Source organism: Myxocyprinus asiaticus, chromosome 44, assembly GCF_019703515.2.
Source record: "Myxocyprinus asiaticus isolate MX2 ecotype Aquarium Trade chromosome 44, UBuf_Myxa_2, whole genome shotgun sequence".
Lineage (NCBI taxonomy): Eukaryota > Metazoa > Chordata > Actinopteri > Cypriniformes > Catostomidae > Myxocyprinus > Myxocyprinus asiaticus.
Window position 1 is genome coordinate 30,778,780 of NC_059387.1, and position 15,784 is coordinate 30,794,563.

Below are 15,784 nucleotides of genomic sequence, written 5' to 3' on the forward strand. Positions count from 1 at the left end.
CTGGGTTCGTTTGGCCAGCTTGCAAAGCTCCCCAGTCCTGAAAGAAATGATTGATTGATATAATAATTATTTGTTTTGCTGTTTTTGCTCTGCAGATGAAGCACATTTTGTAGGTTATTGGACTAAAAAATGATTTCAGTTTATGCAATGAGTATTTTTGGGGGGCCTTTTGCCATTTATTAGTTTATAGAGACAAAGCCAGGTGTACAGCAAACATCTCTACATTGCAAAAGGTAAAATGCAGTAACAACACATTGTCACTAAGTTATGACTAAAATCGGCTCTCTTAGATTATGAACTGTCCTGAGGCTGTGAGAGATAGGATCAACTTATGGGTAACAATTTGCTGGACAATCAAAAAACTTTGAAGCCATTTCTCTCAGTTTCAGTGTTGGTGTAGTTCATGCATTTTGGCTTTGTAGGACTGAATAATCGAATGTGATTTACACATTCTATATAGTTATATTTCTCAGTACCTTTCATCATGTTCTAGGAATCACATATCTCTTATGCCTTTAATACTGGTACAAAGACTCCAGAAAAAAGTAACTCCACATCTCGCAGCAAGCCCTCCGAGCCGTCGAGAACTGTGAAAGTCACCTCCTGCAGAGACCGTCACAAGACAATTGACTGACTAATAGACAACACCAGACAGGATCAGTTACACTTGAAAAAAATCCCACTGACCTGGGGTACGTTTGTGCTTGTTACGGCCTTCGAACTGCTTCTCACGAAAAGCATTCACAGCCTGGTCATACCCTGCCATGAATACAGATGAGTGAAGACGTGATCCATTTTGTTGTTTGTCTCCTTAGCAATATACATACATATCTGGAACTTGTCTTGGTAAATTGCCTACTACTATGATCATTTAAACCAGCCTGGTGGTAATGACAAAACATCTGTAGTCACCACTGTCAAGCTTAAATGGATAGTTCACCAAAACTATTTAAATGCTGTCATAATTTGCTCAACCCTCATCTTGTGCCAAACCCATTAGATTTTCTTTCTTCAGTGGAACACAAGAGGAGATGTTAGGCAGTATGTTGGTCTAGGTTATCATTCACTTTCATTGTATTTTTTTCTCTCCATACAATGACAATAAATGGTGACTGAGGCTGTAATTCTGCTTAACAACTCCTTTTGTGTTGTTTTGTTGTAAGAGTATGGGTAAATGTTGTAATTTGGGTTGATCTGTCCATTCAAAATAATGTTCTTTATACGATGGTATGGAAAACTGTAAAATAGCATAGCCTATAGCAGCAGTATTAGTATACAAATGATATACAGTAGCTCTAAAAAGTAAACAATTATAGTGAAAAGGACATAAATATTGATCTGTTTCTCCCCCAAAGCGATCGTATCACTTTAGAAGACATCAGTTTATCCACTGGAGTCGTATGGATTACTTTTACTACGAGTGTCTGTGCTTTTTGGAGTTTTAAAGTGCTTATCTCCATTCATTTACATTGTGTGGACCTACAGAGCTGAGATATTCTTCAAAAAACCTTTGTTTGTGTTCAGCAGAGAACGAAAGTCATACACATCTGGGATGACATGAGGGTAAGTAAATGATGAGAGAATTTTCATTTTTGGGTGAACTATCACTTTAACTACTATCTATCTCATAAAAATGTTCATATTATAGTCAGATTTGTCATGACAGGATTGGTTTGAGACATGCAAGTACATGCAAGTAATTGCATTTAGTGTAATTTACATCAAACCTAGCACTGCGTGCTCTGGCACACCAAGTTTAAAAATGAGCATGCCTGAATGAGATTTGAGAGCTCCATCAGAAAGGAAGATTTTCAGTAAATAACTATTTAAACTTCAGTCTGTTCCTCACACAAAGCAATCACATGGCTTCAGATGACATATGCTTGTGCTGTTTCTGTTGCTTACCCAAGGAATGATGAAAAATCATGTAATGAATTGTACCAATTCAGAGCCAGTTGTAAGATACAGTTTCTTCTGTCCAATGGCTGAATTTGTGGCTTCATTCCCAGTGTTGATCTACTGAGAAATACATGCAGATTTTGGCTTGTGATTATCATGAAGGGGAAATGTTTTAGGATATTTTACAGTCGCCATCGCATCACGTGTGTTTTACCAATTGAATGGCTTGGAAGAAAAACATCAGACTTCTTGAACCGTTGGCTGCGAAGAATTCTTTGAACATGTAGAACTGCAGAATAAACAATACATATAGAAGCAGTAAGGCAATTCCTTGTATAATCACACAAAGGCCCTGTTTACACCTAGCATGAAGATCTGTCTCAAGTTATCCAGTGTAAACAGAGTCTGAAACATTGTGATTGGATCACACAAACAACTTTACGAGGTGGTTGAAAACATGTGACCATATTGGATTTGTAGTGTAATGCTAATCCGTCCCGATAGGGGTGTCATGCACCTATTTTTTTGAAGGGGCACAAAGGTCAGTCACCGCAACCCTCAGCCTAAATTTTAAAACGCTCACTCATTTAGACGTTCACTATTCCCTATATAGTGATTGACACACAATGCACTATATAGGTAGCGATCAGAGAGTGATCGATCAATCAGATCATACTGTTCTTAAGTGAACGGAATAAATAAAAGCTAAATTCTGGCTGAGTAAAGTTATCTCTATGAGATGGTCAATGACACGCAGCAGCCGCAAAAATATATTTTTATTTTGCACAGTGTGAGCGGTAAGCAGTCATGCAAGACAAAGCGGCTCATGTCTCGTGAATGAGCTTGACAAGAGCTGCTGTCTCGATCTGTTCAGCAGCCTGCAGCTACCGAGGAACCATGTAAGAGCGCCACTTAAAGTTTTCAAACTGAAATAAGATAATAAGCTGCTGTTTTCTTTAAACATAAAGAAAAGTGGCCGGAGGCCCTGGGTAGCTCAGCAAGTATTGATGCTGACTACCACCACTGGAGTCACGAGTTCGAATCCAGGGTGTGCGGAGTGACTCCAGCCAGGTCTCCTAAGCATTCAATTTGGCCCGGTTGCTAAGGAGGGTAGAGTCATATGGGGTAACTTCCTCTTGGTCTTGATTAGTGGTTCTCGCTCTCAGTGGGGCGTGTGGTAAGTTGTGCGTGGATCGCGGAGAGTAGCATGAGCCTCCACATGCTGGGAGTCTCCGCGGTGTCATGCACAACGAGCCACGTGATAAGATGTGCGGATTGACGGTCTCAGAACCGGAGGCAACTGGGACTTGTCCTCCAACACCCGGATTGAGGTGAGTAACCACGCCACCACGAGCACCTACTAAGTAGTGGGAATTGGGCATTCCAAATTGGGGAGAAAAAAAAAATTAAAAAAAGAGAAAAAAAAAAGAGGCCGCAAAACCTGGAAAATGCATTTCAGCACCAAAGGAAATGAATAGCTACCAATCCAACAAAAAAATAGACAATCTATATTAGACTATGAAAAAACCCTCAGTTACGTAGAGATCTGACAAAGTTAGCAAACATTAACTGCACTAAAGTTAATGCTATTCATTCGTTTTTATTACCATAAAACTGCGATTTCCCTTGGTGCCTGACCTTCCCCATGAGCGTGATTTCCAAAGCAGCCACAGGACGCAGAGAACATTTAGATGTGAACAAAGATTTCTGCCAAAGACATTCTTTTTTTACAGGCAATAATCATTTAATTTAATTATCGAAGTACAAATACATTTTTGGAATTTCAAATAATCCATTCAAAATCCTCTCGGCTCAATAATCTAAGAGGGCACATGCCCCCTCAGTCTGAATGGGCATGATGCCTCTGCATCCTGATGTGTCCTGCACTGCAGTGAACGACTGTCATTTTGCATACATACACATGCAGAAGACTTCACGGGCAAGCAGTGACGTAGATCATGTGAAGAATGGTTATTATAGTTTTGAGATTTGAATTTAGTTTTCATTTTTATTTCATTTCCGATTTCAAATGATTATTTAGTCAAGTCGCCAAAATGTATTTCTATAGCACATTTAAAAGCAACAGAGTTGCGCCAAGGTGCTGTACAATTAAACGTTGAGCATATAAAAATAAAGCATTAAAGGAAAACATGCAGTGTACAAAATATAAACACATTAAATAAAATATAATCAGAAAACTTCAACATAAAACCCTTAAACTAATCTTAATAAAAAGCCAGAGAGAATAAATACGATTTAAGAGCTGACTTAAAACTGGCTAGTTAAGGAGCAAACCTCACATTTACGGGCAGACTGTTCCAAAGTTTAGGTGCTGCAGCAGAGAAGGCCCGACCACCCTTAGTTTTACAGCGACAACGTGGGATGGTTAAGAGAAGCTGATTACTAGACCTAAGTGCTCTTTGGGGAGAGTGTATTTTGATTTGATACCAGATAAAGCCTTGTACACAAAATCAGCAATTTTAAAATCGATTCTAAACTTTACAGGAAGCCAATGTAAAGTCGCTAAAATGGGAGAAATGTGATCCCTCTTTTTTGTTCCAGTAAGAAGTCTCGCTGCAGCATTTTGGACAATTTGCAGGCGAGAGATCGAATTTGAGACAGGCTACAGTATAGGGAATTACAGTAGTCCAGGCGTGATGTTATAAGAGCATGGATTACAGTTTCCAAATCTTTCGGAGGTAGAAACTGTTTTAATTTTGCAACCGATCTCAGATGAAAGAAACTGCCCTTTACCACTGTACTGATTTGTTTCTCAAAATTTAGTGACGAATCAAATGTAACCCCAAGATTTCTTACATGAGGTTGAACACTGGCAGAAAGAGAACCTAAATTAAAAACAGATGGAGACCTGGAGGGCCCTAAAATCAGAATTTCACATTTGCTTTCATTTAATTGCAAAAATTTATCAGCCATCCAACATTTGATCTCCTCAAAACAGTCGCAAAGCGCGTCCAAAGGATAACTACTGTCAGTTTTAGCTGGTAGATAAAATTGTGTATCATCAGCATAGCAGTGGTAGGAGATCTTATATTTCTTAAAAATGGCACCCAAGGGGAGCATATAAAGTGAAAAGAGAAGAGGGCCTAAAATGGACCCTTGGGGCACACCGCATAATAGGGGAACCGACGAAGAAGTAAACTTCCCAGTGTTCACTGAGAAGGGTCTATCTTTGAGGTAAGAGGCCAACCACTGCAGGGCAACACCCTGAATACCCACCACCTTTTCCAACCGATGTAACAGAATTCTGTGATCGATTGTATTGAATGCAGCATTTTCATTTAGTTTAGTGACAGTTATTTTGCTAATTGTGTTCGTCAGTTTTAGCTTAGTTTTAGTGTTTCAGTTAATGGTAGTTTTCATTTTATTTTAGTCTAAAAAGTGCAGTGTCCAGTGTTAAGGACGTGGGATTTGCAGTGAAAATGTGAAATTTAACATCATATATAAAGTACTCAGATAGAGTCCAGACATCAGGACATTTTCAGTCTAGATAAGGATTTTTTTTTTGTTTTGTTTTTTTTTCAGTTTAGATTGGGAAATGAACCTGCTTTACGGACATGACAAAAATGGACACAAGCTTTTGGGAGACCATACACTTTGTAAAAATTCTGTAAATTGAAATGCACAATCCAGATATAATAAGAGCCACAGAATGTTGAAAGGTTAGCACTTCTAAGAACAAGTGATATTTAATTTTTATTTATTGTCATTTTGACATAAATAGGGGGAAACGACATTACAGATGTGACAGTTGTGAAAGCAGCACTTACATGATGAGGAAAAACCATCCAAAATGCTTTGGAACCTGCAGTCCTTCATTACATCTGTACGATATAAATCAAGGCTGCAGGATGAATTGAAACAAGATTGAAATCGCCATGTGGCCTTACATGATTGCTAAAATGCAAAGGGCTCTCAGTATAATGTTAGTACCTGCATAAATACACTCAAATCTAGCTTCAAGTTGTTGAAAACACATGATTTAGAATTATTAATGAAATTATATTCTCCCCCGCACTAATTTAGAGCACTCACCTTTCCTGAGGGAAGTCTAATCTGTGCGCTGCACTGACAGCCTGAGGCGAAGTTTGATCAGAGCCAGAAGGCATGCGCACAAAGACAATACAACAACAGAACATAATTTGATTCGTTCAAACTTGAGGAGCCTGTTTATGTACAAGCAGGGGCGGACTGGGAAGAGAAATCGGCCCAGGTGGGGGGGCGTGGGTTGGATTCCGCAATGGGGACCCTGTTTCGTGGCTGGCCCACCGGTTCTCCCTATGGCCAGTCCGCCCCTGAGTACAAGCATAATAAATTATGTAATTTTGACTCTCCACAATATTTCAACTGCATAAGAAAGAAGACATAAATCATAGCAGCCACAAAATGTACAAATATTTGATATTTATGATTTTATATCACCTCTAATCTAAGTAAATTTGCTTCGTTTAGCATCGTTCAATGCAGCTTTTTCAAAGTGGCATTTGCTCATACAGTAAACGTAATATATTGAGGTTTCATAATGTGAACAGTTGCCTACATCAATAGTAATCACGTCCTGCTATATGTACAGATAGGTACTTTTCTTCTTAAAAATTTTTGCTGGTGATTTATTTATTTATTTATTTATTATTAGCCTACTATTCTTTTGAAAATTCTATTTTCCATTCGACTACCATTTGACCATTTTATATTTAATTTACAGTACATGCACAAAGTATTTTTAATTCAATATTTTGAAAATACTGACAATATTTTGGCCATTTCATTAAAAGGCTTTGACAAACGAAGAGTATATATATATATATATATATATATATATATATATATATATATATATATATATATATATATATTAAAGAACTTTAGTTGTAGATGATATCCTAATAAGTTTATTTTATTTAGATTTTTACATTTTCTGTACAGTAGGCCCTATGTTCTGTGCATTATGCTTGCCATGATATGTGCAAATAAGCGAATATTGAATAAGAAAATGCCTAATTTGCATATTTTACAACTTTAAATGGGCAAAGTTAACATTCAAAATTATTTTATTTTTTTAAAGAAAAAAATATATTAATATATAAACGTATATATATTATAAGTACATATATATATATATATATATATATATATATATATATATATATATATATATATATATATATATGTATACTTACATCTCATTTAGATAACATTTGATTCAGCAAAGTACATAAGGGTCTGATTACATCACAAAATTACACCATCGGCAAGTGTACTTAAAAACACACGCACACACGCTCGTTTTGATGCGTCGCGTCACGTCACATCTGTTCTGGAGAAGCGCTCAGACACGTTGTGCTGCTGGAACGCTCACTCGTTAAGGAGCTGTACGGGTACTGACTCCTGTCACTGGAAAAGTAACTATCTCTGTTACGAGCCACATTACTGTTCAGTTGGGGAAATAGTAATAGTTGAGCAAAACAATGCTTTAAAATGAATCCACTAGAAAAGATGAGATTTATGAAGAGAACTCTGTGTTGGGATTTGGGAATCGTCTATCTTGTGTTGATCAGCGTGGTGTGGTGTTCCGTGTCGGAGAGGAAAGGTAAGCGAAGTGACTTTAACATAATGAGAGGGCTCGCTTCAGTCCTGGACAGATTTATTTATGCTAATCTACATGTCCTTTGATGGGAAAGCAATAAGAAACATAACGTCAGTTAGTATGTCCAAACGTTTGACGTTTAAGATAGATAGATAGAGAGAGAGAGAGAGAGAGAGAGAGAGAGAGAGAGAGAGAGAGAGAGAGAGACAGACAGACAGACAGACAGCACAAACTTTCATTAGTAAGTAATTATAACAAACATTATACAGTGATAGATCAGTTAATGTATATTAAAATATGAATATGTGGCCTATAAAAATACAAGAGACAAAGTTTAAAAATGTTGGTAATAGTTTACTGGTTGTATTAGTTTGCATTAGTTCATCTACATTTGTTAAAGTGCAATGAACAATACTTTCACAGCACATATTAATCTTTATTAATTTTTATTCCAACATACTGTATATATTAAGTTGTATATACATAAGTTGTATATGTTAACATTAAGTAATGCATTATAAACTAACATTAACTAACAATCAACAATTGTATCGTTCTAAATTAGAATTATCTAAACTATTGTTCATTGTTAATTCATTATACGTAATGCATTAACTAATGCTAACAAATGGTACTTTATTGTGAAGTGTTACCGAAATGTAAAATAACTGACAGATGGACAGACAGATAGATAATTTTATTCATCTAATTCCTTGTATATTTAAATTTCATCAACAACTAATCTCTTGCACATTATATGATGGTTATTACAGACTAATTGTTGTTTTAAAATGTTACCCACAGTTCTATTTGTTAGTGACCCAGCTCAGCTACTGTCACTCACATAATAATATTTGATAACATCCTCACTGAGGCTATATTATTAGTCATCTGCATAACACTTAGGTTTAAGGTTTGTCTTTGGCCTCCAAAAAATCATCTCAAGGCAAGGAGTCTCTTGTGTTGCTTAAAGTGTAATGAAGGTAATTAGGACTAAAACACTGGCAAACATATATAAAAAATATCTGCTGAACCTTTGAAACTGGTGACCACAGAATGAGGGCCAAGAGTTCAACACCAGCAGATTGTATAGCTAGACAGCTGCCCCACTGAGTAGGGTCCAGGCCCATCGCTAGCATCTGTTCGTGGTCTGGTGGTCTCTGGTCTACTCGGGCACACTGTGTTCAGCATGCTGTTTGAGATTTCTTGCCAGTTTGGAAATTAACAGCAGATGGTAGCTTCCAAAATGGTCTTGCATCGGACACTCAAAAAATTGGTTAAATAAATAAAGGCCAATGAGAGAAGCCTTTTTATATTTTAGAGATGTAATTGTTGTCTTTCATATGTATATGTTAATACTGTATGTGCAAATACGATAAGATGCACACCTTATACTCAAAAGAATGTTTGCGTGCTGCCTAGGACATTTTGATCATACATTTTGCAAAAGAATCCAATGACGTGGACAGAACAACTTGATTAGTAGCTTTTATCAACAGTTTGCAGACAGCAGGTCAATTATTCATTGTGTGAGTAATTAAATGCTGGATATAAACATCAGATCAATGAACTGTGTTGTCCGTCCATTATAGAGCACAACAGTGCCCACCCACTTTTTTAGCTGTCTTGGTTCAAGTAAAGTTTTTTCATAAAATCCTTCATAAAAGAGTTCTGAGCCATGAACCAAACCAACAAGCTCCATGGTGAATCACAAGATTTCAAGCGTTGATTTGAAGCAAGACGTGGGTACACGACTGTGAACTTAATGTCTTCAGTGAGGGAATGAACCACAATCCCAAAAAACATTGTGAATGACGTAATCCAATAATAAAAAAACCAATACAAATATGTAAAAGTAAATATTGTTGATTATAAGCATAGAAACAATATTTTTTATTTGTATTGCAAAATATTCATATATATACAAATACGTAGGCTAAGTAGTTTGAGAGTATAAGGAGACTGACTTCATTGCGTCATTTCATAGTGTGTCATGGGAGTGGGTGGTCATTTGCTGCACTTTCTTTGCTGCAACTCTCTGGTTAGTGGATTTTTCTCTTCAGGATGATGGGTAGTGTAGTTCTACACCAGGAATTCTGCAAATATCAAAAAATGAAGTTGAAATATCATGGACTGATGACTTTAACACAAGCATACACTGTCAATTAGCAACCTCAGAGCTTGTGGTGGTCTGTCTTTACGAGGATAGTTCACCAAAAATGAAAATTCTCTCATCATTTACTCACACTCATGCCATCCCAGATGTGTATGACTTTCTTTCTTCTGCCGAACACAAAGAAGAATTTTAGAAGAATATCTCAGCTCTGTAGGTCCATATAGAGCAAGTGAATGGTGACCAAAACTTTCCAAAAAGCACATAAAGACAGCTTAAAAGTAATCAATATCTAAATCAGAAGCTATCCATTAAATCCATGTCTTCAGAAGTGATATGATAGGTGTGGGTGAGAAACTAGAGATCAATATTTAAGTCCTTTTTTTACTATAAATCTACTTTCACACAGCCCTCCTATGCACATTTACAAGAGTCCTTCTGTTTTTTGCCAATTCATATTCTTTATGCCTATCGCCACTTACTGGGCTGTTGTGCAAATATGATTTTATTATTTTCCTTTGCTATATCCCTCTCTTTATTTTCTTTCTCCTCCCTGCCCAGTAGGTGGTGATATGCCCGAAGAATGTGAATGAGAAAAAAACAGAAGAAAAATTATTGTGAACATGCTTAGGAGGGCTGTGTGAACGTAGATTTATTGTAAAAAAAAAAAAAATATATATATATATATATATATATATTTATTTTTAATATTTAAAAATATCTGTTTCTCTGGATATAACTACTGGAGTCATACCGATTAATTTTATGCTCCCTTTATGTGCTTTTTGGACCTTGAATGTTCTGGCCACCTTTTCACTTGTATTGTGAGGATCTAGAGAGCTGAGGTATTCTACTAAAAATCTTTATTTGTGTTCTGCAGAATAAAGAATGTCATACACATCTGGGATGCCATGAGGGTGAGTAAATGATGACAGAATTGTCATTTTTGTGTGAATTATCCATTAAAATATTTATAAGCAGAGGTGGGTAGAGTAGCCAAAAACTGTACTCAAGTAAAAGTACAATTACTTTAAAAAATAATTATTCAAGTAGAAGTAAAAATGCTAACATGAATAATTACTTGAGTAAGAAAGTATCCATTTAAAAGAGTGCTCAAGTAGTAACTCGTTACTTTCACAAATGACATAATGGACGTTAACTCCCTACATTCCATTACATAATACACATTTAACATGTATTACAGAATTATTATTATTATTATTATTAATAATAATATAAATTCTGTCATCATTCACCATCATGTTGTTCCAAACTCTATTACTTTCTTTCCTGTTCTTCTAATGTTTTTTCATCTTAGAGTAAATCAGTTTTTGATCTCTTTTGTGCTCTTAAAGTCGAAACTATGAAAAAAAAAATCAAAACCATTAAATGGCACAAAAAATGGAGGTATGGGAATTAAGCCAATGTAGTGACCAAAACCAATCAAAACTTGTGTATGTTTTACATTTTATCTTCTTCAAAGCAGTCACCATTTTCCTAGAGATCAGCTCTGCACACTCATTAAACAGTTTTAAAGGAGTTCCCATGTATGCTGTGCACATGTTGGCTGCTTTTCCAGATGTGTAAAGAAATTCATACAGTAGGCACAATTTATATTTATCTGCATTTAATTAATTTATAGCATTTAAGCAAAAGCCTTCAGATCTAAAGTTTTTTAAGATTACAAGAAACATATTCAGTTAAGTGTGTCCAAACATTTATCTGGTAGTGTATTTTGGTTGACTATCCCTTTAAAAGACTTCCCTCTAAATGACCTGTCAATTTAGCGTGTGGAAAGCCCTGCGGTGATGGGCCTGTGAAATGCATGTGTCAGCATAACCTGTCAATCAGTATGTCTTAGAGGCATCTCATACTTTCATTCCCACAGCCTATGGCAGCTTTCTTAGAAAAGGCCATTGCAACATGTAGATACTTTTGTTTGACCCATTTTGTATTAATGATAGCAAGTTTCAGTAATGGAAAGAAATTCACTTGAAATGTAAATGTGGATGGAATAGCAGTTGCCATAAAGCGTGCTTCGCTTTGTACTAAAATTAAACAAAGGACTTCCACGAAAATGTGCATGCAACAAAGCAAAATATTTTGGTAAGGTAACACCCCGTCACTATCAAATCTCGCATTCGGATTTCATCATTCAGAATCTGTGGCATGCAGAGTCAGGCCCAAAGTTTGGCTAAATGTGTCACAACATTTACTTGGCACTGGTTTCTGTAGAGCATAAGGCCAGAACAATGCAAATGCAGACACAAATGTTTGGTCAAAGATTTGAGAAGAGTCGGTGCCACGGACCTTATTCAAAGTAGCACCATATTTATAAAGCTTAATTTTGCAAGGAATGAAAACAAGGCTGTGAGGTATATAAGTACTGTCTGTTCAATGGGTTGTATTATTGATGCTCATTGACCCCACCTATGGGCCTGACTTTACTTTGCTTAAATGAGATCACATTTACTATATAGTGTGCTGTTCAAAATTGTTCATAATGTTGACAAATTATACATCTGGGGGCCATGCACATCAACAGGAAAGGGATAATGTACAGTCAGCTGGTTGTTATTGCACAATAAACCCCGCCACGACATGAAGCAGAGGGGTCTTGTATCACCCTGAAGGGGTTTATTGTGCGATAACAACTGACTGACTGTACATTATCCTGCTTATTACACGGCTACTAACCAAATAAATAAATATATGGACATAAAATATTGATTTGCAATGAAATTAGGGCTGAAACGATTAGTCGACATTATCAACATATTGTTGACAAACATTTTCGTTGTCGAATAGTCGTTTGATCTCATTTAACTTAACATGAGATCACATTAAATTCTAATGAGGAGTCGCGAGAGGAGCACCAACCAAAACTTGCATGTCAGAGCGTCTTTAAATGAAACACCCCGGCGTTACATCTTTAATGCATCCTTTATTAAAGGTGCTATATGTAATATTTTTACTGTACTAAATCATAAAATGACCATAATATGTCACTAGAGAATTAGGAAACATGCTAAGTTGAAATACTGGCTACTCCGATAACAATGCTACATCCAATATATTCTACTTTTGAAGTTTCCATTCCAGGCCGGAATTTCTGTTTATGTTTTGGCCTGCGTGATCCCGCCCACTGCCCACTCTCCAATAGTATTTCGTTTGCAGGCAAACAACACTGCGTGCTGCATCATGGAAGCCAGCAAATGAACTGGATCAGAGATAACAGATTCCACCCGACCTAAAAAGCCTCACCATCCGTCTAAAAACCACCATGACCAGAGGCGTAGTAAAACAAGGATAAATATTGGAGATGCCTTTGGACGATGGAGACAGCTTAAAGCCCAGAAATCCTTTAAAATGGATGCTGAGTTGGCTAATTTGCGTGTCAACATTCTGGCAACCCGCATGAGCTTCGAGTCTGGGGCGGGGCAGACAACTCTCCAATATTTTGAATTTGGACTGCAGTACCCATTTCAAACGCTTGTTGTCAGTCTTACATATAGCGCCTTTAAAGTTCAAATAATGAGGAAGCAGGTCATGTAAATAACTACAAACTCCGAAACTGGCATTTCTCTGTGTGGTCAGCGCCTCTTATATGAGTCGCGTGAAGTGACCTGATCTAAGGGGGAGAGATTGAAACTGCATACTGGCTGGTGCACACTTTGATGTGGGGACGCTCATCCCTTGCATGTGCGCTTGATGCAGCTTGATATTATGTGATGGCTCGCGAGGTATTGAATCATAATATACATGTCGCGGTGTGTATCTTATCGTAAAGAAAATTGACAATATGCAGCTTTATTAAGAAGAGAGAGTTTGTTTTTTGTGAGTTAAAGATGGATTGAAGTGAACAGAAAGGTGAGAGAGGGTAGTCTTCGCCCTGTTATACACGGCAATAAAATACGTATAGATTTGTTTTTGTTTTGGCTTGTTTTCTAAAATAAATATCTAAAACTCATTAAATCAGTATACATTTACTTTAGGAGCTTTAATGCAAAAGAAAAAATTGTTATCTGAGAATGCTGAATGTAATATTAAATTGAAATATTTTAAAATATCTAAAATTCTTTAAAACAACATACATTTACCTAAGACGCAACATATTACATAACAACATATAAGATATGATTTCAGAGAATACTGTATATCTTGAATATATGGATATTTTGACTTTTCTGCATTGACAGAAGTATAAACAAGTTAAATAATACACTAAACGGAAAACAAGACAAAACAACTGATAACAATAGAATTGTTTGCAGTGAATTTCTTACTGAATTAAACTTAATAAAAATTTTTTTTATTTAATTCATTGAATGTCATTTAGAGGTATTTTTAAAATATGATTTTATCCTCTTTATTGTTATTAATCACGTTTAATACAACATTTTAAGTCAAGGCACAAGTTGAATAGTCGACTAAGAGCTAATGATTAATCGTTGCAATAATCGCACGAATAGTTGAATAATCATTCTAATAATCGTTAGATCTTAATCATTAGGTTTGTTGCTGCCTTAGTTGAAATGATGTAATTATGTGAGAAGAAAGAAATGGCCGAACAGCTGAAATCCACCTCCGGTTTGCGTCGGAGTTCTGTTGGTGTTTACTTTGTAAAAATGACCTTCTGACTCCTCAATATTCAGCCTATTACAAGACTACTTGCCAAATAAATAAATGCACATGAAACATTGATTTGAGTTGAAATTATTTTATTAGCTTAATTGCAGAGATCACACAGTGATCCGTGAAGCAGGAGAGAAGGCTCGCAGAACCCGGATGAGCGATCTGATACGTCTAAATCCTCGGATGTGTGGTTGTTACAGAGCAATATCTGACCGCTGGATGGTGCCATTGACCAATCAGAATCGAGTACTCTGGAGAGCCGTGTAATAAAATGATGATAATTGTTCAGCTGACGAAACATTGAAAATTCCGACTAATGCTACATTCATATGCTATCGGAATTATCCTACTTCCCACTTCATAAGTGGTAATTACGAGTACGTCACGTTCAAGAGCTTTGCTGTCGGAAAGAACAGGAAAAACGGAGAACACCAGGTTCATTCCCGCGTATTTCTTGGTGAACTCTTATTCTGACAATGTGATACGTATTGCTCAGGCAGCTTACTGATGATAATGGTATTTTGGGCAAATACATGCTATTTTCCCAGTGTAATAATGTACAATATGCATCAAACGGCTGCTGATATCCGTCAATGTATGTGACTGAAACGGCAAGCACTTACAATTGGCTGAAGTTAGAAACATTAATGAAGCAATCATCAACCAACTGTCTGTTGACGATTGAAGTTTTCCATTTTTAAAAGTTCTTTTAAATTCACACAGCATCATAAAAATGCAATGCTCCAGTGCGAGACATGGTGCAACTGTCAGAGACATCCGTCTAGCATGTTTACATAGAAAAATAATTTTAAAAACAGGGCAGAGGGAAACAAAAATGCATTGTGAAATGCCTTTTACTGTAAAAGCAGTGGTCTTGTGTAGTGTCAGCACAAGCCTTTTCTTAGTCAACATCCAAGTACTAATCACTATACAGTAATGTCTTCTTTCTACCCAGATATCTGTGCTGTTATGTGGTCTGGACATCTCTATTTGATCTAAATCTAATTGTCTTTGAAACTCTCCCAGCAGACTCATAATTGAATAACCTCACTATAACTTCCATTATATTAAAGACTAACTATGCACTTGTTTACTGTTCATGAATTACACTGTGACCACCAGCTAGAAGCTACAATATGTAGGATAAATTGAATGGAAAGTAATTGAATCAATTTAAATGAATCCTCAAAATGAATAACTGTTCCAAACATTCATCTTTTGTTGTCGAAAATGTCAATTTCGTTTTTGTCATCCATTTGAACCTCATATGTTATTGATCTGGTAAGTGGGATGAAATGTTTCATTGATTCTCAGTTAAAATAATACACAGTAGACCCACTCCATCAGGGGAAGGTCATGGTGGATTTTATTCCCTGCATTGTAAATATTATGTCTGGATATAGCAATTAGTATATGCCTTACCATATACTGTACCGATATATGCCTTACTGTAACCCAGATTTTTGCTTTTTTTAAGAAAAGGATTAGGACAATTCAAACTTAATTTTTGTGTCAATCAACATTATACTGTA

General features: G+C 36.3%; 1 protein-coding gene across 2 annotated transcripts in view; it reads left to right on the forward strand.

The window, feature by feature from the left end:
- Positions 1-7,281: 7,281 nt before the first annotated feature.
- The window catches only part of LOC127434636 (epidermal growth factor receptor-like), a 37,005-nt gene continuing 28,502 nt past the window's right edge, over positions 7,282-15,784 (forward strand). For both annotated transcript variants that reach the window (XM_051687514.1, XM_051687515.1), the window contains exon 1: positions 7,282-7,507. In XM_051687514.1, coding sequence (XP_051543474.1) covers positions 7,396-7,507 — 112 coding nt within the window. In that variant the 5' untranslated portion in view covers positions 7,282-7,395. The remainder of the gene's footprint in view (positions 7,508-15,784) is intronic.